The following is a 22347-nucleotide window of genomic DNA, read 5'->3' on the forward strand; positions in this document are numbered from 1 at the left end:
AAGGAATTAGGTTAATTCTGACCAAATTAAGTCAGAGCGAGGTGAGATTAAAGTGATTTACTGTTGTATAAAAACACCGTCAATCGCAAAGATTTCACAGCAGTTTGTGTATTTAAATAAACATTTATAGATCCAACGATTTCCTCCCGCAGGTAATTAGCCTCTCTAGATGTCTTTGGTTATTAAAGTAGGTTTATAAAACGGGATTTACATGAGTCGCTTCACTCCGGTCAGAATTTAACTCCATCTCTATAAATGGAGACATTTCAAAGATCCATCTGCAACAGGTAAGATGTTTCAACAAAGTCTGACTTCTAAAGATCTAAACTATCCCTTTAACATGATTAACTCATCAGTGAATCCGGTGCACTGTATCCAGAGAGCTACACACTGGTGGGTTTTTCAGCTCGGTCTCCATTACTTTTATTTTTAAAACTTTTTTTTTTTCCTGAGATCATTTGTGCTGAAATGATGAACCTGCAGCGTTTGCATCCAAGATGCTGCCACAAACATCTCTGGTGCCATAAAGGATATCCATAAAAAGATCCACTGTAGCAAATAAACAAGAATTAAACCAGATTAGAGTGTTTGATTCAAAGAAGTTTGTTCTTATATTACAAAAAAACTCAAATCAGTGGAGCGGTAAGTTTAAATATTAATTTATTGACATTTTTTGGCATATTTGCTTTAATTGTACAAAGAAAAGTCAAGCTGAAAAATAAAAGTACATGTAAGGATCTGTGTGAGTGCAGTATAAACAAGATGCAGAAAGTTCACAGAAGATCATTCCTCGCTTATATGAGATATCACCAAAACTGAACAAGAAGAAGAAAACTATATTAAATAAAACGCATGAACACAACCCTTTCAGTACAGACTAATGTGACTTTACATCCAGCACTCTCAGCACACAAACTAGCAGCAACTCCTCAAGAAGCCAACCAGAGATTAAAAGATTTGCCGAACAGGGAAAACTTGATGTCACTAATGAGTTATTAAATAAATATTCCTGAACGCTTTGGAGCCCGACAACGCATCTTTGGCTCTTTGCACCGACTTTAAGGATCTGCAGAAACCAACAACTCGACTCGTTTTGTGAAAGAAAAAGGTTTTGCACAGACAATTTGCTCATTTGGTCCCGCGTTTACACGCAGAACGACTCTTTTAGGACATTTGCTTTCCGTTTTTAAATTATAGCTACAACATCATTCGTGTGTACAGTCAAAACTGATAAAAGTACTGGGATGGAAAAAAGTAATCGCCTATTAGGACACTTCTTCATCTATTACAACATGTAAAATGAAAAGAAAACCGTTGGCAAAACATAATTAGGCTTAAAAGCTTTAACTTTCTTGTAAACAAATGATATGCAAGTAAAATTTGCTTGAAAAAAAACCCCAGATTGTCAGCAATCTTTAAAGTTGAAAATAGTGGCCATAAAACGATGACAGCATTACATGAAAACAATTTTGGCAATTAAGGTTGAATTGTAAAAAAAAATAAAAAATGAGTGGGGCAGGAAATATAACAAAAGATCCCAACTTCAAACAAAGACAATTAAATAATTAAATTTGGTTTTTAAATGTACCTGAGAGCAGCAAGTAATCGTTACAGTATGGCTTCTTTTTTTGACACGCAGACCTTTAACCAAATAGTTTGAACCAGAAAGAAAGAAAAATAAAATAGCTTCACAATGTTTAGCCCTTAATTCTTGTCCTGACAACAATTAAAAACTGATCAATATTTCAAAATACTTCAAAACATTCCTGCTTTCTCAAAATCGCTCTGAGGTTGGCATTGCTTTTTACTGATTCATGAACAAAAATCAGACCTTTTTCTTTCTACATCCTGCGTAAACTTTAAAATGTGAGAACAAAGACACTGAAGTTACACAGAACGACAGAATATTTCTATAACAAACATAAAGAGCGTAAAACCAAAAGGGTCCGACACCGTGGCCTCGTTAAACAGGGTGAATATTTCTGAAAAGCAGAAAATTCCACCCCCCTGCTGATAAGACGGCAGCTAAAACGCGTCTCAAACTGGGATTTTCAACTTGAAAAACTGGAGGAGCCTCACCAACCGTGGCCATTTTTATCGAGTTTGAGTCTCTTAAAGAAACAAACAAAACAAAAAAAGCCCCAAAAGAAAATCAAACGCAATGCTGTCCAACTTGTCTGCTACTGTCTTGGTGTTTATAGGTGCTAAATGTTTCAAAATTACAGCTATTAACTGTTTAAAGAGCAAAAAGATTTTTAAAAATGTGACTAACGGCACTGAATTCAGCTGACTTCTAACAATCTGTGTCACGTATTGATTCATCCTCATCATCCGACGTGGTTAAAAGACAGATGGGTTTAAAATATTCTAAATGAACCGTTTTAAAACAGCTCCCTCCAAGATAACAAGTAACAATCGTAAGAATGGTTCTGATGAAATTTGGACAAATTGTTTGTTTTTTTATTATGAATGCAGCTGAAATGGTTTCCTCCAAATAAGTCCAGAGGATGTGGCGGAACGGCTTCACATCCGAGCAGCAGCCCACAAGCTTTGACTGACTCTGCTGTTTGCTTCCAGACTGAGCGCTCTGACCACTGAGTGTCAGCAACACTCCACCAGCCGGGGCTCAGAGAGCAGGAAGCCCGGGAACTAGGAACCGGGAACTGGGAACAACACACGAGCTGATTTAGTTTATTGCTGATACCGAACAGGATCCGTTTGTTACCTGAGATCTGCTTACATTCATCACTCAGGTGAGACCTTTTTTTTTTTGTTTGGCATTTTAATAGACTTCTCACTGTGTGATTTAACTCCCCCAAAATAATATTTAACATTTGAAAACCTATTTATTTTACAGCGAATAAAATCATTTCATAACAATGCACATTTTTGGCACAAAAAAAAAATCTTCTTAACACGTTTTGCCAGCATGTTTAGTGATTTTTTTTTTTTTTTTTACACAATAAAGGAGCCGTCCTCCAGCCCCGTACTAAAGTGACGTTTTGGAGCTTTTCGATGTGAAGGTATCATTTAATGTCCCGTCCTCTAAGAGTCATCGCTCGTCCTTTTCTGGTTTTACCGATCAGCCACTGAGGGGTTGCAGGTCCACCTTGACCTTCTCCCCGGTACTCATCATACCAATAGTGGGGTAGAAACCTGCTGCTGGTAAGGCCACTTCTTTCCGTCCCACCACCTTTCCGTTTCGAGTGAAAAACACCTGTTCCAACACAAAAAAGAAGGGCGAATGTATACGAATTCAAACACTTTAATTCTGACTAGAGTGGCAAAAGTTGGAAACCGTCCATGGGAATAAACCTCAAATTAAACATACTGAAGGTTGACCCTTAACAGGGATTTTTAACATAGCTGTGGAATTTATGTTTTAGCAAAATCTTGATTAAAATAACCAGATTTAATTGCTGCACCATGAATTGAGGTCCCCTGTACATGCAGATGGAAATATTAACATGAGGAGAGTTTAGAGTTGGAAGTAGTTTAGTTGAGAAATGCAATTTACTAGAATTTGTTTAGTTTTTACGTTGATAAAAGAACAAAAAAGACAACATAATGATCAAATAACATGTAAATCATTTTGTTCAGAGTTGTGTGATTGAAATTAGAAATTTTCTGTCCATAACTTTAGACACAATGACTTTTTGGTGATATGTAAACGACTGATTTTAGTGTTGTTTTATAGGAAAAATCATCATATAATGTGAACATTTTTGCTCAAAGTTGTGTACATGAAGTTAGAAAAGAATTAAAACAACAAAAAACGTTCAAATTCAGTTCAAGGTTCAAAATCCATTGGTGTCTATAGATTGTGGATGTGACAGTAATCTCCACAAATTAAATCATTAAATTAGTTACTTTCATGAACTTTGAGTCAAACTCATTGTTTGTTTATGAAAAAACTAAATGTTTATATTTCAGTTTGTCTAAATCACCCCCCAGTTTCCAGTTTATTCCCAGTAATTCTCATATTTCCCACCAAAAGTTTCCAATTTCGAATATTTCCAACATACCCCAGCTTAACTTCACATAAAAAAAAAAGTTTCTGGAAAGTCTTTTAAAATTTACCTGAACCTTTCTGCCTCTTTGCATTTCTAATTCTGACCATATTAGTTATTCAGTCTGGTCAGAATTAAACTATTTCTACAAACTGAGATTGCTCTAAAGGCTATCTGCAACAGGTAAGATATTATTAGTATGAAATCCTTCTAAAAAAACCCCTTCATATCCCTTTAAGAATCACTACTTTTATATTCCTCCATTGTGACAGTATCTCACCATGACCTTCCTCCCCTCTAAGTCTTCTCCTTCCTCCTCGTCCTCCTCATCATCATTGTTTGCATACAGGTCATTCTGAACCTCGCTGGGCTTAGGAACCACATCCAGGTCCCAGTCGTCTCCATCATCTGAAAAAAAAAAAAAAAAAACCCAACAAGAACAATCAGGAGTTGAGTTGGTCCAAGGTTGAGAAGTGACGCTTAAGAAAAGCGGGGAAACAACATGGAGACGTTCATCCGCACCGTCCAGGTTGAAGTCACGTGGAAACATGATCCCACAGCCCATGACGTCCCCTGCAAAACAACGAGGCCCAAAAGGGTCCCCGACCCCACTGCCATGGAACAGCTTCCCATCGTCTGCAGAACACAAGGAAGCAGGTTAGACCTTTTATCAGATAAATAAAAACAGCTGCCAAATCACAACATATAAACAAACATTAGATATTTCCACTTCCACCTACAACTGATCAGTTCAGCTGATCTGAATGAATCAGACTTCAGGGAAAAATGTGAGCTGCTACAGACATTTTATGTAGAAACTATAAAGGACAGAGATTAACTCTTAACCCTAACGAGGTAAATATCTGTTATCAGGAGGTGATCATAATTTCCCTCAGAGACAAAAATCAAACAGGATCCAGTTAAAACCTTTAAATATTACATTTTTTACTATCAATGCTATCAGCAACAACAAAATGTTAACTTTAAAGCCAATTCTAACATTTCCACCATCTGCACCATAACCTCTCATTGTTTTATAATCTGCCAGAAAACAAGACTCAACCAGCAGGGGCAGTGAGGCTTGATACAGGCATGAGGCAATCATCCAGCACCTCAGCGTTAAGTGTTGTTCTTCAACTTAGTTTAGCTTTTCTCCCCACTCTAACCTGTGCAGATATTCATGTCATTTCACTCAAACTTGCTGCTGGAATCAGAACAGGTCAGAACTGCAGAGTGAAGCAATGGAGGTCCAGATAAAAAGAGACGTCAGGGGAAGAAACAGTCTAATCTTTTTTATTTTTATTTTTTTAAGGGGAATCATGTCCCACTAATTCCAATGGTCATGAGCATAGTGTGATTCCAAGCTGTTAGCATCAATTAATATTGTTTCAGTCACATTTATTTTTAGAGACTCAACTGCAGAAATTATTCCACACCCACAGTTATTATCAACAGTCTGAGCAAACAGGAATCAATCAGAGACAGGAAAGAGGTGAACGAACTGCTGCCTCAATGAAAAACAACAATGCCACGCTGGTCATACTGAGCTATTACCCCTGGGGCCAGTTTTCACATGTCCTCCTGGTTATGTTTACATCCCTCTCGTTGCTAACCAGCCAACTGCATGTGATGTCATCCGCTATGTCGCCAAAACACTCCTGCTTCGGTAACCAAGTGGTTTTGAGTATTGGGAACTGCTACAGAACGGCTTCCTTACAGAAACTGTTCTTAGGTCTAAAACCTGCAGGTACCAGACTGATCAAACTTTATTTACCTGCATGATAAGCTATGGATCCTCTGCTCCAACCTGGATGTCTGTTTTTTGGATAGTCCTGAAAATCAAAAGAGAAGTTAGTTGAGAACGTCAAAGAAACGAACTATACTCACTAACAGAACCAAAAGAACCCAGGCAGAATAATCGGATTTAGGTACAGTTTGGTACACATGCAGACCAGAGATGGGTACGTAAATGACTTGATTCACAAAGAGCTGGCTCGTCTAAAGCAGGTACCAAAGGCTGGTAGCAATACAAATGGAGTGATAGAGTTATCAGGCAGCTGCCAGAGCATCTGACAGTCAGCTAAAACAGTGAGTGAAGGTCAGCAGAGACAGCCTCATTGGACAGCTTTAATAATTGACAGGGTTTGACAGAAGTCACTGTGGGTTTGCATGAAGCCAGGTGGTCGTATTGTGAAATTATCAGGCATGTGCGGCATACAGATGGCTCGATGTTGGAATCAGTGGGTACGCGAGGCCACATACACATATTTTAAAGCTTCCTATTACCCAAGACAGACTGCATCATGGAAGGATTGTATGGAGCGCCAATCATTACAGCCATTACATCTGTAACTGTCATCCAGGCTCAAGTATTGGACTCTTTACAACGTCCTGCGCCATGTGTCAACCCTGATGGCGTCTGCATGTCCTACCTACCCTTTTGACAATGCCTGTCCACATACAGCACGTGCGTCTGTGGACCGCCTGAGTCGTGTTGCGGTCCTGAAGTGACTTGTATCCAGGCCTGAGGGGGCGCTGCTCCCCGCTGACATAGGACCAGCAGTGTGTCCGTGCTGCCAACCCTATTTGATCTGACGGTGTAATCCCTGCCATGACCGTTCAACACGTGAAGTTTGATCTCAGTTTCACCACTCCGCCTGGGTGCCTAACTTCTTTTGTCAGCGAGTGACTATAGCTATATACAATCGAAGATGAAAAATGTCTCATGGTTTCTGAAACCAAGTGGCACTCCTAAAACCTTTGGATGTTAAAGATGACTCTTGATGATGTTTGTGATCTTACAGAAACCCTGCACCATCACTCACCCTGTGCATCTACCTCCTATAATTCTGCTTATGGTGTGTATTGTTAATTTTACAAAGGATATCATTTTTGGTGGTGTCAATGAACTCAAACTCCAAAGCAACAGAGCAAAAACTGACCAGCTGAAGGAAAATGAGCTGTTTAGAAGGTAAGTGTGAAGTAACACCTGGGAATTAAAGATAAACAGCGTGTGGTATGCAGAAAATAGAGACAATGAAACTCTTCTCTTAAGGAACTAAAGGGAAAAGGAATCCACTATAAACAATTGCTCATTTATTTAGTTTAAACAACCGCTGAGCAACAATTAACCGCTGAGAATGTGTTACTGTAAGGGTGAAAAGGTGCCATTGTTTTGATATTTGTAGCAGGAGGTAATGCCTTCCATCAGCAGACTGATGTGCCTTACAGGAGAACGAGGTGGGATGGAACGAAACGTTTGGAATGACCATCTGATGGATTTATAATGCTCCATCAAACCGCAGACATGGCAAGAAAAACAATTCCTGGAAAATAATCAGGGAAAATGACAGAGGCCTATTCTCCACACTGTCTGACCCCAGGGGCACGGCATGCCCGCACAAAGTAACGTCAAGGGCGTCTGCAGCAATAATTCATCATCTCCCAGGCTGCGAGCTCCATCCCAGCTGGCGCAGCCGTGGTGCGACTCCGAAGACTGACGCTCAATCAATTAGAGCCCAATAGCAGAGAACGGCGAGCACGAACACGCAACAGGAGAACAACAATATCAGAGCCACACTTCGCTTCATATCTGTCATCCACTTGACACGATAACTGCACCCTCAGCAATTACTGCGGGCTTTTATTTATATTAAACAGGATGTGCTCAGCTCGTGATGATTTCATATGAGGCCACTTACGGCAAACTTTCAGCAAGTCTTAATTCTAAAACAAATATCATCACCTGACATCTTTACGTGTGAATAAACACTAAATAATTAGGACATATTAATTAGGATGTTAATATTAAGCTGTCAGAAGGATGTTTTCTTTTTGTTTTTTTGCTTTCTTTGCTATTTACCTTGATTTATAAGAACACTGATTCTATTTATTAAAGAGAAAGAGATAAGAAATGTATATTAGCCAAGTCAAAAAGAACAATCAGGTGTTGCCGTATTAATTCGTTCCAAAGGGTTTTATTTTAACACGGAGTTTCCCGGATTATATAGCAGATTAACATATAAACGGAACAACCTGCTTTTGATGGAAAACCGGACATGGGTGTAAAACGAGACAATATTTATTCAGTTGTTAGCTTTTCCTTTTTCGGTGATCCATCACTTTAGGCTGGAAACAGTGAGAGCAGCGGTGCATATGAGGGGAGACGGATGATGAGGCGTTTCGAAGAGGAAAGAGAGGCGTTCGCCGAGTGTGTACAGTAATTTGCGCCCCGTATCGGTGTCGGTGACGTGTGCTCGTTATTGTGTTGAGTAAATGGAGGCGGCCCTCACCCTGCGTGCCAGCCCCAGGGCAATGTAACACTTCTCTCCAGCATCTGTGATCTCCAGCTCATAATAGTGGAAGCGTGTGTTGAGAGGTCGGCGAGCCTGAGCCAAGCCCACGTCGACGATGCTCTTCCCTTTCCCTACGTACTCCAGCAGCTGCGAACAGATGTGAGATGAGAACTCAGTTCAAGGAAAATACAATGAAATCAGATGAAAACTTTCATTTAAAGAAGTTTGAGGCTGAGATACTTTCCCACATTTTTATCTTCACTTTTTAAAGAAACTCTCAGAAAGTAATCACTGGATGTTCATTTACAACTCGTTAACCTTTGGAGTCAACCCAATTAAAGATGGCTGCCACAGCTAATCAACCTTAGCAAAAACAAAAATGGCTATAACTCAGTCGATGTTACAGATGTTGAGCTAAAACTTGACGTGGTCGTAGCTGAAACTGATCCCCAACACATACTCTAACAACTCACACGAGATCTTTGTTTACTACACCTCTACTTCATTTCCTTGGTTTATTTTGTTCCAACTAATAAAGTGTTTTCAGCTCAGACATTAAAAGGCTAACGACGTACTGACTTCTCTTTTTTTTAATTTAATATAAATTGTAGAAAAGCCGTTTCAGCCAAGTCAGCCTTTGGTAGGCTCCGGTGTGTCACCTGGATGATGCAGAACTGGTGAAAGGGTTTATTTAAATGGTTGAGACGACCGCTCTGCGTTTCACTGTTAGTAAAACATGCCCGACTCGCACCGACATGCCTCGTGCTTTGAAAACGATAAGACAGCTCATGCTTTCTGCCTTTCCCAAATAAGAAAGTAAGATAAGTAAAAAAGAAAAGATCCAGTTTCTTTTGATTTTTTATGAGATAAAACTATAAAATCTCAAAAACTATTTTAAACACCTCTACTTGGAATGAAGCCTCAAAGAACATTTATATTCTCTTTATTACTGATGTGTTGAAACTTTTAGAAACTTATATTGAAATACTCTATTACTGTCATGAGCTGATTCAAGGAATGAAGGAGAGTATCTCTTAGTGGGTAAAAACAAAAGTAACTGCTGTGTCATATTTAAAAAGAAAAACTATTAGAGCCATAAAAAAGACCATCAAATTCTAATTACCTACTACTACTATAGTTTAGTTAATAATTTTTTGTCTTGAATTTGTTTCCCAGTTTGTTTTTGACATATCTTATTTATTTGCAATAAAAAAAAGATAGAAACAATTCTAATAGACATTTTTTTTTGTCAAAATTATGATCAGCAGAAAAGCTTTTGTATTTTCTGTACAAGCAAATACAACACATTTGGAAATCACAGAAAGTAAACTTTAATCTTTCCATTTTTTCCCACAGCAGATAAGTTTAAACTTTGCTTTAAACACTTTTGCATTTTGCAAGAAATATCCAGAAGGAGACTTGGTAAGAGTGTTTAAGTGTGAGGTCTTAAGTTCCAGTTCTTTGTGAATTTCACTTATTTTAACACAACACTCAAATTAGACAGTCTGACTCAGTGTTTTTAATGATAAAGACTTATTCTACAGCTTTTTTGTTATCAATCTTCGTGTCTGTACGCCTCACAAAAAGCATCTCCTAATAAAAGGATTAAGATTTGGATGTTTTTTTTCTTAGAAGCTAAATTTGTCCTTTCACTGAAGGAAAGCAGCCTACAGAGACCTGATAAACGGCCCTCTTTCTACTTCCACACCACACACTCCTCATTGTCTAACTTTTAACCTTCAGCTGCAGCTGACGTTGATTGAAGTGACTCACCTGAAGACATTTATCTAAGTTTACACAGCTCCATCCGAGCTGACAGAAGCTGCTCAGGGACTCACCATGCCTGTCACCTTGACGTCATAGAGACGGGCCCAGTCCTCTTCGTGACTATCAACTATCATCTGTGCATCATCGTCCTCCATTCCCCAATCAGCGTTCAGGTCCAGGAGAACTTCTTCCCCTAACGAGTGCATCCCTACTGCAGGGTACAGAGCATCAGGAGACGCTGGGACGTCAACGCTGCCGATCTGAGCAAACATTCGGACACAGCACTGTTTAAGAACACGGGTGGGGATCTACGAGCTGCATGAGAAGAGTTTAAACACGCGAGCAAGTTGTGCCATTATGAAACATTATGTCTTTGGGATACTTGCTTCATCACCATTCTTGGTAAAAAACACAGTTATCTGTCCATCGTCAGAGTCCAACGAGATTCCGCAACCGATTCTGTCGCCTCTGCAGCATTTGGCGCCAAACTGCTGCCCAACCGTGCTGCCATTGTAGAGCCTGCAGGGAGGGAGGCAGGACGGGTACGGTTTATCATATTCTGAACATACATACAATATAAACAAACGAAAACAGACAGAAGAGGGCATTTAGAAAATGCAGTAAGAAAAGACAAAAATGGCACCATAAACATATTGTAAAGGTTTCTATAGCAGAACAAATAAAGCACTCAAATATCTGAGAAGTTTAAGCTGCTGAAATATAAACAGAAATGTACTAAAAGTCGATTCCAGTCACAGATTTATGCTCCATTTTATGCATCCCCTGCTTTTCTTCTCCCTATTGTCAAAGCTTAAAAAAAAGGCACTACACAAAAACAGAACTGATTTAAAGCTTCAGCGCAACAAGAATGCGTCAGTGCATTGCTTTAGTCACAGTTATATGTGGATTCCCGATGACCGGGCCTGCAGTTCGAGAGTATCGTGAGTAATGTTGATGCCTTTCAGTTCCCAGTATGGAGACGTTTCAAAGGGAGCTGTAGAGTAGTGAAAGTTTCACATAAATGTGAAACCATCAAAATGAATTTGTTGTTTCACTAAGCCTTCCTGAGATGTCAGATCAACATGTACTGTACTTGTAGCTCCACTAACCTTCATTAAGTTTCTAAAACAGTTCCCGAAAGTATTGACTGAATAAGCTTTTCCTAAAAGCAGAAACAATTCATGAGAGCCAGACAAAAAAATATGTTCTGATCTGATGTTGAAGCCCAAAATCCGTTTAATCCCAGTTCACACCCAATCATAAAAAAGTAATTGAAGATTTCTTTACTGGCTCGAGTCTTTACAAAAAGCCAAATTTAAAACTTATTTTCAAGGGCCAAGGGCCTTATATTTTCTTTGCAACAGCACAGAAAATATGCACATACAGGTCTCCATGCAGCCCGTGGGAGGTCAAAGAAAAATCAGAAATCGAATATAAATCATTCTGCACGCAAACCCAACGTCTCCGTTTTTTTATTTGAAACCGCCTTTATTTTGAAGGAGAGTGGGTGTTTACGTCAGCCGACTCCTGTGTGCGCGCTAGCAGCAGGGTCTTTCCACTGGTAGTAAAGTTTGTGTGGGATTAAGGAGTCACCGTCATGTCAGCACACGGTAAAAACACAAAGGCTGATACAAAATGTAGAGGTTTTAAACGAGGTATGGACTCTTAGGAGTTTATTTGGTGGATTCAGTAGCAAAGCAGGGAGCTCAGTTTGTAGAAAACAGAGCAATGTAAATAAAATCAGCACCATCAGACTAAAACGTACAGAAAAATGCAAAGCAGGCACACACACTGACCAAACTGCAAAAAACAACAAGGCCTTTTTATCAAGATTTACATATCCAGGAAATAAGCAGTCAAGGCTAGCTTTGTAATATTTCACAAAACAGCAAGCTGTTCTCTAATTAGGAGTTCATTAAAGAGTTTTTGGAGGTCTCTTCTGCAATAATATGTTTAAAAAAAAAATAAGAAAGGAGAGGACAAATTTCCACCTATGAGAAGGCAGCAAATCAGGACACAGAAACCCGCCTCCACATCTGCCTTGACTTCAGTGCACATGTTCAACCCAACAAATATATTAGATTTTTTCCACCGGAGATAAGAAATACCAAAAAATAGCCAATTTAATAGCGTTGAAATACTGCAAAACATGCAGATTTTGTTTCACAAATATTTGTGAATGTTCATTATTCACATTCAATATATAAAACTTAAATTCTCAGTATGACAGGTTCAGATTTTTTGTTGCCAAGTTTCAGTGTCAACTCTAATAAGCTATTGGAACTCATATTTTATAAATAATTAGCCTTTAGATTACTGTGGTCCGGCCTTCCACAACAGTCCCAGTTCCATTTGTGGCCTTCTGGGAGAATAAAACAAACAATCAGCTGCCCACTCCTGATGTACAGGGCTTCAGTCAGTCTTTTCACCACAGAAAATAAATACAAGAATGTAAGGACAGCATTTCTCTGCGACCACTCCACATTGCGTGTGTGTGATAAACAAACCATCACATACTTGCCATCATCTGCATGGAAAGCCACGGAGTTCGGGAGCCAGCCGGGCTGATGGTCCAGTTTGTACAACTGAGGCACCAAACCAACAGCAATCATGCCCCGCACGCCCGTATCAACGATTGTCACCTGGAAAGAGCACCGGCTGTTATTGTTAGGGAAACGATTTCCTCAAATTTAAGACCTTTATTTCATCAAACTTTCAATGCAACAAGAAAGGTCTTTTTATATACCAGAAACAAACAGATATTAGCAGGTCCTATTACCTGAAAATAATACTGAGACCATTCTTCCTCGTTCTAACTGAGCAGTGGTCGTGAGCTGCTTGACTTTCCTTTTTGATAAATCCAATAGTTAGGGTTGGTTTGGGTTTCCTGAGCTATCACTTAGTTCTGCTGCTATAGACTCAGACTGCTGGAGGACAAACTGACCACATTTCCTCCCTCTGCTGCTGTCTTTACTTGCATTAAGGGTTTATTTGCCGTTGAAGATCCTCACTCAGATTCTGTCCTTTATTTTTAATATATTAACATTATATTTTGAGATGATTCTGCTTCTCTTTGTACATGAACTCGTTTCCAATCCAGCCTGAAACACTATAACATCTTGTTGTGCAACCTTGCATGATGGATCGGAAATCTTTAAGTAAGGAGCTAGTTTACACCCTTGTTATGATAACTAAATACTGACCATATGACATCATCTCTGAGGAGCCGTACACAGACGAAATGAAACTGGAGAAGTGCTGGCAGGTCCAGGGAGAGGAGGAGAGGAAACTTTCAAGCCGTTTCCCATGACCTCAACACTGGTATCCTGGGAGTCACAAGAAATAAATCTCCCCTTCTCTGTAACACGCAGATAAACTCAAAAAAAAAATCTGCGATCGGATCTAAAATCTGCACCCACTTATCACTTATTGCCACTGACGTAAACACTTCTCTCCCTCCGCCGACATAACTCCAAGAAAGCTGAGTCACAAAAATGGGACCACACGTAAGTTTTAAGGTTAAGTTACAAACTTCGGCCCACGTTAGACCCAACAGGATGTGACTATTGGGCAAGTTCGAGCACGGCTTATTCAGAAACAGATGCTGGCCTCAGATGTTTGTGTCTTAAAGAAAAATAAACTGGAGCTGTGACTTATTCGGACATGTGAAACCACTCAGTCAGGGCTGAAACAACCGAGTCGTCAGACCAAAACAGGGTTTTTTTTGTGTAATATGTACAATAAAATGAATTTATACAGCTCAGCAGAGCTTTTTAATCGCCTACCACTGACGGTGCAAAGCAGTAATGGTTTTAACTCATGTCTGTTTGTCTGTAAAAATAGCAAAACATCTCAGGAACCACTGGATAGATTTTAATGAAACTCTCAGAAAATAACCACTGATTAACTTCTGAAGTCAACCCCACTCAAGACGGCCACTACAGCTAAGTGAACTTAGCGAACACAAAAATGATTACACCTCAGTCAGTTTGACAGATATTGAGCTAATGTTTTGCGTGGTAGTAGCTGAGAGTCATTCCCAACACATGCTCTGAGCACCATAAAATCTGGCAATGTCTTTTTTGAGTATATATTTAAAAAGGTCAACTGTGAGGTTTGATAAACCAGTTGAGTAAGTTGGAGTTAAGATGCAGAACCATGTCAAAACTTCATGTAGGGTCAGAGTCCATAACTTCCCACAAAAGTCTAAATGTTATTGATAATTTTTAACTGTATAGAAACACCACTGGATGGTTCTCTGTTTGGCTTCAGACCATCTTTAATGAGCTCCTTTTCAAAAGAAAGCAGCAGTTTTTCAGGATACCATTTCTAAATTTTGTAATTTGTTTTTTTTCCATCTGATAGATTTAAATTTCCTGTACGGATGAAGAGGTAAACTATGTTCACTGACAATGATTTTCAGAAGTGATTTCCAAAACAGAATCTTGTCAGTTTTTGATGCAGTGTCGCACGAGGGTCTAAAATTTACGTCCATTCAATACTTGTTGGTAGCTTTCGCCCTAATTTTTTTAAAAAGATATTAGGATTTTTAACCACACTAAGAACCTATGGTAAATGTTAAAGTCAATGAAGTAACTAACCTCCTGCCAGTTTAACTAAAATACCCTGTGATGTCCCATCCACCCCTCTAACACCCACCCATCACACTGTTGTTGTTCTTTAGGCTGCTCCCTTCTTCAGGGTCGCCACAGCGAGCAAACTCAAAAGATTTGGCAATCGTTTTACGCTCCTGGGCTCAAACCTGCAGCCTCAGGATTACAAGACAGCAGGCCTGACCACAAAGCATCCATCACACTACCAAGTTCAAATTTGAAGGAAGTATGAACTGGGAGATTTTTAAAGTACTGAAAATGTCAAAAAGAAAACTAAAGTGATCAAAATTCACCTCCTAACAGAACAGAACTGCAGGAACCCTGCTAAACTTCGGCTGATTGTCCTAATTTGTTAATGAGAGAAAATCCACTATCAGTTTCTGAACACTGAAGCGGTGACATCCTGTAGTGAGCAACACCACACAATTGACGGTATTCAGACCAAGATTTCACTTCCACTGAAATGTGCTCTGCTGTGTTTTAGCTACAACCCAGTGAGACGGAGAGCTCTTGTGTTAGCAAGATCAGTTCTTACTTCAAAATAGCGATTCCTTTTAGATAACGGCCTTGCAGCTACAAAACAGCCAACTTCATCCGAATTCCCGTGATACCTATGTGAAGATTTAAAAAAAAAATACAGTCATTATTTCAGCACAAAGCATGCATAGTGAGATGGTGCTGAAAAAAATAAATGTAACAATCAGTTTTGCTTTTTTCCCCCTCGCCCCCTGCTTTAGATTGCACAGTGGCGTCGCTCCTCGCGCTTACCTGAGTACATCTCCATCTCTCAGCATTCTCTTGAGCCGCTCCCGGTAACGCACGGCTCGGACCTCACGAATTACTTGAATTCGCCTCCTCCAGTTCATGAAGCGATAGTGAAGGTTTATGTCGTCCATGTCTGAAAATCATCACACTCTGGGACGCAAAGAGAAAACATTGGGTTTACTTCGACTAACATGAACTCTCTCTGAAGTCTCATTTTGTGGCCTGAGGAGTAAAAAGTCGACTTGTGTCCTTTATGATCAGCAGTGATTAAAGTATCTTTAAACAGAGGAGTGTTGTTAGTTCTTCTTAGCATTTAACGTACATTACAATCATCAGGTGTAATTTAAACAGACAAAAACAACCTTCGGGGTTTGCTTTCACCGGTGACACACCTCACTATAAACCAGAACAGTTCCCTCCTTAAAAGACCGTTCATAATATTGACCACAAGATGATCTCCACTGTTTCCTGACAACAAGACGATTAGATCCCGAGGCCAAACCCTTGCTACGAACACTTTGTGGTTTTCCATTCTCATTTATTCCCACATTCCAGAGACAAGTAAAGGCCTTGGCACAGATTTGACACCACCAACAGGGATAAACCTGAGTCCAGAACTGTGACAATCCTGTGACAGTCAGATTTTTCCCCTCAGGTGTTCTTCATCCTGCAGAAACTGGGACATTCCTGAATACTGTCCCATAAAAAAAAGGAGTAAACCATAAAAAACTAAAAGGACAGACTTTCCCCTGCTGTAATTCTGAAATTCTAAACAGCAATATAAGAACTCAGAATGCTACTACATGATCTGTCTTCTAACATAAGCTTAGTATTTCAGCCTGAAATTAGGTAGTTTAATAGCAGCCATAACAGACTCCAAACACCCAGCGTGTCATCCTTTCTCTGAACAGTACATTCAGTCTAATGTTACCACAAATGTGACATATGTCAGTGTTGCTTTTTAACTGATGGATAACTACAACACGTTGTTTATTATTAGCAGAGCGCTTTCTCTCAACTAATGAGTATTGAATGTGTCAGCTGTGTTTTACGACAGCTTCTGAAACTGAAAATGCTATCTTTTCTTCCCTATATAGGACGATGAATGAAAACTAAAAACTAGTTCATGTCGAAGGTGAGGGCTATGACGTTAAACGCGACTAAACACGAGAGTTTCACTGGTTTTGTGTCTCGAAAAAAAGCAAGTTAATACCCGTGTTGTTGTTGTTTTATTTGCATTAGCGGCGCGGTAGCTCGTTCAGGTCTCAAATTTACGAGCCTTCCTCAAACGCAGCCTCGTAAAGTACACGCTGGACTCTTGTTGGCCGGTTAGCTGTTTTCAGAGCGGCTAAACGTCGCCTAAACGTTCATATAACTCGGGTTTACCTCACACTGTTCAAAGTCTCTGTGTCTTATTTTGATCCCTTACTGTTTGATAACTGGTATCGCGTCGTCCTCTGGGTTTTCTTCCTATTTTAAGGAGGTGAAGTCTCTCACTTTGGGTCCAACCTTCGCTCCCGGAAGTCCCGCCTCCTCGACCAATCAAAACCGAGGAATCTTTAACCTTTTCAGTGCCGTTGACTGCAGTGATAGGCTTGTTGTGATTATCGCCCGCCGCCAAAGGGAAAGGACAATGTTTTCGCCCTTAAAACATAAAAAAACCCACACAAAACTGGCTATAACAAAGTTGTTTTTTTTTTTTTTTTTACATATATTAAGGTTTGGTGTGGTAGTAGCTGAGACTAAGCCCCAACACGTATTTTGGGCGCCAACAGAATGTCCAAGATGGAGTTGTTTTAAATGTTACCCATAACTATTTAAAGTCACGTCTGTTAGCAAAATATCTCATAAACTACTGGGCGTATTTTTATGAAACTTTCAGGAAATAATCATTGGATCTACATCTACAACTGATTAACATTTAGAGTCAACCCAATTTATGGCAGCCGCCAAAGCCAACTGATCTTAGAAAACACAAAAATGTCTCTGCTTCAGTCCGTTTTACAGATATTTTTCTAAATTCTTATGTGGTTGCAGCTTAGAGTTAATAGCAACACATATTACAAGTGCTGCTTACTGTGTGAGATCTTTGCTTAAAACTTTAGCATTAACTGTTGGAGTCAACTCTGTTTGTCTGTTAGCAAAATATCTCATGAACCACTGAACTGATTTAAATGAAACTCTCGGGAAGTAATCAGTGGATGTACATTTACGATCTATGAACTTTTGGAGTCAGTCCAATTTAAGATGATCGTCACAGCTAATCAACATTACCCATCACAAAAATGGCTACACCTCAGTCTGTTTATCAGATAGTGAGCTAAACTTTCATGTGGTAGTAAATGACACATCTGAGCTTGACATTTCACAATAACACACATGACTGGACATAACATTATTTTTGAGGTTTGACCAACTTTGTCATTTCTCAATAAAAGGTGATCTTTGTTTATAACTCTGGCATGAAAGATGGTGGGTGATATGCATCCCTTCAGGGACTGTTAGCCCTTCAATTTAATTTTATTTTGCTTTGCACTCTCTAAATTTTAGCCTCTTATTTTATAAGACACATACATATCTGTCTACACTGTAAGAAGCCTAACATTTAGGGACTATAATATAAAACAAAGTCCCCTGATGTGGGTGTTTTTACCACAAGATGTGGGTGTTTTCACCACATATCAATGGCCACTGTTCGAGTTCAGTGATGCTGTCTTCTAATTTCACGTGAATGTGACTCACAGACTGGAATTTACAGGCAGGGACTTTTTACCATGATTGTTACTGTGTTAGTCACTCAGCCCTCCGTGGCACTCCTTATAGCTTCAATCATTTCCTCTGAAACTTAAACTCCACTTTGAAATGCTCCCTCAGAGAATAATGTTTATTTAGAGGCTGCCGTTCCTCAAAAACCAGAGAGTAGGGTGTTGAAGAGAAACTATCCTAATATTGTTGTGATGACCTCATGAGATCACCTTGTTGACGTCCAGCATTGGTTTTTTTTTATAGCAGTATTTAGGTGTCACATCAAAAGTGACAATATTATAAGTACAACATTGTGCGAAGGTCTTGAGTCATTTCTGAACTTTTAATGCACTCTCAGTTACTGTTTGTCTGCTGTTTTTTTCTTTCCTTTCTCAGGCTTGATGTTTCTTCTTCTGCCCTCCACCTGTCCGCTCTCCTCATGTTTTTAAGCTCACACTGTCCAATAGGCTGTCCAGGTCAGGTACAAGAACTGGACAGACCGTGAACGAGGGGGAAGGCAGAAAAAACAAGCCAAAGTTCAGAGAAAAACTTTGAAAGACCTTCAGAGAGTCTGAAGAGGAGTGGATGAAGATCACCTAAAAGATGATAAGTGCAGCTGCTTGGAATCAAAGTACAGCACAGTAAATAAACCCATGATGAGATTTATAGATATGAAACTTTTTTTTTTTTTTACTTTTGAAGGTTTTATAATGCATTACGTCTTGGCCCTCGCTCATTCATTTATATGCTGGACTTTGACTGGTTTATCACATTAAAGCATCGCTTCTGTAAATAACAGACCCTGTGAGCGGGGGGGTGTGAGGGCAGAGAAACGGAGCGGCAGACAGCGTGATCACATGTGATTTATGTCAGGGTAGAAATCATCTCAGTGTTCTGGATGATAGACAGCAGATGGTTTGAGCGTGCGTGGGTCTGTGTATGTGTCAGAGTCCTGTCGAACCGGGGTTGGGGGTGGGGTGCTCAGCTGTGTGGAAACGAGAAGGAAAACTAAAATCCTTCATAACACGCCCTCCCATACCTTTCCTCACTGGTTCGGGCTGTTTAAAAGGTGCTGTCAGTGGTGTCTGTCTGCCTTATCATCACTTAGTCTTGGCTGGAGGGACTTAAACCCATTAGGCGGAGAGCAGCCTGAGGATTTAAAACAGAATTTATTCAGGGTTTCTTCTTTGAAAACATTTAAACAGTTTAAGGATATCAATTTATTTATAAAAAGATGTCCCTGAGCTTAAAGATCTTGGCTCTGCTCCTCTCTGAGGTGGTTCTGGCGAGCGTCCTGAGAGCGTGTCCCACCTGTAAAGGAAAACAGGCGCCTGCAGATGTAAACACCACCGCTCTGGTTCTCGGAGATCCGTGTGGCGTCTACACCCTGAGGTGTGCCCAGGGTCTGCGCTGTGAACCTCCGCAGGATGAGCCGAGGCCCCTCCGTGCCCTGCTGGAGGGCAGAGGAGTCTGCAGCAACGTCAGCAGCACCACCAGCAGCACCACCACCGCACAGGTCCACACTGAAGGTAAGAGCTCACAGAAATCTTTGTCTCCAGGCGACAAAACTGAGTAATGGGTCATTTTTATTATCTTCTAACTACTCATTTATTGAATGTATGTTTATATTTGTGGGAAAAATTTAGAATTTTTACACTTTTTACCCCTCAAAGAAAGACTGTCCTGCTCTCCGTCTGTCAGCTCTGTTCTAAGAGCTACATCAGTAGTTCCCAAAGTTGGGGTCAGGACCCCAATGGTTGTGAGGTAGAGTTAAAATAACTTAACAAATGGTTTTAACTTAGCTGTTTTAAAGAAATAAAGACTGTAGTGAAAAACTTATTTGAAAAATGATAATACAGTTGAGGAAGTTTATTTGTTAAATGTTTTTTTATTAATATTTGTACGCTTCAACCAGCAACAGTTGGTGTCTTTGTAACCTTTTCCTGAAAAGTTGAAAAGTTTGTGAACCCCTGTTTTGCTTAAAAACAAATAAAACCAAAAACTTTTAAAAGATAATATAAAGCTGAAGAGGTTCTTTGGTAAATGTCCTATTAGCAGAGTTTGTATACTTTGAGCAGCAACAGTTGAGGGACTTTTATTTTGAAAAGCTGAAAAGTTTGGGAACCTCTGTGTTTCAGAAGAAACTCACAAAACTTTCTGACAAATTTCCTAAAATGTTTCTTCAAGCTCATTGTGAAAATAAATAGCTGACCAGTTTACATGTGCGCTAACATGGAAATAGCTAAATAATGTAATTTGTGTGTGTGTGTGTTGTTGTTTTTTTATCTGCTCCTAGATCCAGCTCCTACTCAGAGTCCAACTGAGGTAAAATTCTTTCATGTGCACTTCAGCAAACGTGTGCAGCACTGACTGGGAATGAATCACACCACCATAAATCTGTCTCCTCCTGCAGGCTCCGTGCCGTAAACTGCTGACTACACTTATCAAAGGCCTCCATGCCCATGTATTTAAGCCCCATCATGATATCTACATGCCCAACTGTGACAAGAATGGCTTCTTCAAAAAGAAGCAGGTGAGTTTGCAGGGAAACTGTTCCTTCAGGACGGAACGTGTTTGCTTCAAAGATTCGGGGGGGCCTCATTGTTTGGTTCCTTGCTGTGTTTGTGCCCAGTGCTGGTCGTCTCGGGGTAAGCAGCGCGGAAGGTGCTGGTGCATGGATGAGAACGGCGTGCCTGTCGCTCCGAAGAACAGACAGAAGGGCAGTTTGATCTGCTGAAGAGGAAGAGATGAAGAGACTGAGATGAAGGAACAGAAACAGACTGTCTCACAGCACCAGACTACAGCAGAGCACAAGAACGCTGGTTCACCAGGAGGGGAAACTTTGTGTCTTTGCGCCCTCTGCTGAACGCACTCAGACTCTGTCGATTTGGTCACATCTGTATTAAATGTAAGTTATATATGAGCTATACAGACTCCTGGTTGCAACTAATGGGGATCAAACGGACGACAACATCACGTGCAAATAAACATGTAAACAAGCGTCACATTTTATTCCTGTCGGGTCATTCAGCCGGATTGTTTTCTTCCAAAAAATAACAATTGAACTTGCAGTAAAGAGTTATTTTAACCCGAAAATGTCTCAAACCATGAACCACTGTCAACATTACAATTTGCAATGTGTTTTTCTCATTGATTTATATGTTCTGATTTGATCATATTTATATATTTTCAGTATGTTTTTGTAACTTGAAACTTCTCTAACTGTATTACTGTTCTTGCTGCATACAATCCTTCTACAGAATCATATTTATTTTATTGTAAATATGTCTATTTATGTTAATAAAAGCCATATTGCTCACAGTTGTAGAGCTCTTTGTAGAGATCGTAATAATCTGATTGTTTTTTTAAACTTGATGGCTTTAAAAACTGATAAACACGGACAGAAGTTTCCATAACAGACACATTTTTTTTGTATTTTATGCGTGCCTACAGATAGAAAAATTATCATTATCTTATTTAAGTAATTTTTTTTCAGAACATACACTGATGTCAGGAAAAAGATGGAGATCAAGAAATTATACTGCAGTATCACAGCTGTTTTTTTTAAAATACAATTTGCAAAAAAAGTTTATAAAATAGCTTTTGATTCCAGTGTTTCATGTAACTTTTTAAGTTTAAAAGTTCATTAATGGCTGCAAACATTCAATAATTTATTTATATATTGATATCACTGCAGTAAAATTATTCTTGCGTTGAACTTGTGTAGCATCTGTTGCATCTTAGACAGTTAGAAGACCCTCAGGCCGTTTTCTTTTCTTTTTCTGATGTGACTAAGCTTGCAGAATAAGTGACAGGCTTGGTCACCAAACAACAATTCTTTTACATTTTTAACCTGCTGCCTGCAAACTCACACTTGTGACCGTTAGTTTGATCATCAACTTTGTTAAAAACAAAAAATAAAAAAAAGGAACCTATTAAGTCATTATTTTCTCCTTTTGAAACCCTTATTATTGCTCACTGACTGCTGAAGGTAAAATAACAACAATGTTTTTGTCTGTGTCTGTGGGTGTGTGTGTCTGCGGGTTCATCTTCAGTGTTAGAGAAACATCAGTTGATAAACTTTAATAAATCTCTCAACAAGTAATCATACATCTACAATGGATTACATTTTGAAGCCAATCCCATTTAATA

At 39.5% G+C, this 22347-nt stretch overlaps 2 protein-coding genes across 4 annotated transcripts; one reads left to right on the plus strand and one right to left on the minus strand.

Moving 5' to 3' along the window:
* Nucleotides 1–643: 643 nt before the first annotated feature.
* LOC108235566 (SPRY domain-containing protein 3) lies at nt 644–16990 on the minus strand. Of its 3 annotated transcripts, none has more exons than XM_017415667.3 (11): nt 16880–16990; nt 15454–15600; nt 15221–15296; nt 12590–12714; nt 10459–10591; nt 10144–10332; nt 8303–8452; nt 5785–5842; nt 4533–4646; nt 4291–4418; nt 644–3217 (listed from the first exon to the last, which is right to left on the minus strand). In XM_017415667.3, the coding sequence occupies exons 2-11, from the start codon at nt 15579–15581 to the stop codon at nt 3083–3085; spliced, it is 1236 nt and encodes a 411-aa protein (XP_017271156.1). In that variant the 5' UTR covers nt 15582–15600; nt 16880–16990; the 3' UTR covers nt 644–3082. The 3 variants fall into 3 exon arrangements, with proteins under 3 accessions (XP_017271156.1, XP_037831300.1, XP_024861654.1); XM_037975372.1 differs by having other exon boundaries at nt 16837–16919; XM_025005886.2 differs by lacking the exon at nt 16880–16990 and adding an exon at nt 16664–16813.
* Nucleotides 16991–19120: 2130 nt separating this feature from the next.
* LOC108235697 (insulin-like growth factor-binding protein 5) lies at nt 19121–21516 on the plus strand. Its single transcript, XM_017415847.3, has 4 exons — nt 19121–19724; nt 20492–20520; nt 20609–20728; nt 20828–21516. Exons 1-4 carry the CDS (start codon nt 19430–19432, stop codon nt 20930–20932), a joined length of 549 nt encoding a protein of 182 aa, XP_017271336.1. The 5' UTR covers nt 19121–19429; the 3' UTR covers nt 20933–21516.
* The last annotated feature ends 831 nt before the right edge of the window (nt 21517–22347 follow it).

Source organism: Kryptolebias marmoratus, linkage group LG4 (assembly GCF_001649575.2).
Source record: "Kryptolebias marmoratus isolate JLee-2015 linkage group LG4, ASM164957v2, whole genome shotgun sequence".
NCBI classification, from domain to species: Eukaryota; Metazoa; Chordata; class Actinopteri; order Cyprinodontiformes; family Rivulidae; genus Kryptolebias; species Kryptolebias marmoratus.

Bases quoted from the DNA above. Each gene is read 5' to 3' on its own strand.
- LOC108235566 (XM_017415667.3), bottom strand. From the start codon at position 15,581: ATGGACGACATAAACCTTCACTATCGCTTCATGAACTGGAGGAGGCGA. The intron at 12,715-15,220 runs GTAAGAACTGAT...TGCTCTTTCCAG, and splicing joins AAAGGAATCGCTATTTTGAA to GTGACAATCGTTGATACGGG. The intron at 10,333-10,458 runs GCAAGTATCCCA...ATGTTTGCTCAG, and splicing joins TTACCAAGAATGGTGATGAA to ATCGGCAGCGTTGACGTCCC.
- LOC108235697 (XM_017415847.3), top strand. From the start codon at position 19,430: ATGTCCCTGAGCTTAAAGATCTTGGCTCTGCTCCTCTCTGAGGTGGTT. The intron at 19,725-20,491 runs GTAAGAGCTCAC...ATCTGCTCCTAG, and splicing joins CGCACAGGTCCACACTGAAG to ATCCAGCTCCTACTCAGAGT. The intron at 20,521-20,608 runs GTAAAATTCTTT...CTCCTCCTGCAG, and splicing joins CTACTCAGAGTCCAACTGAG to GCTCCGTGCCGTAAACTGCT.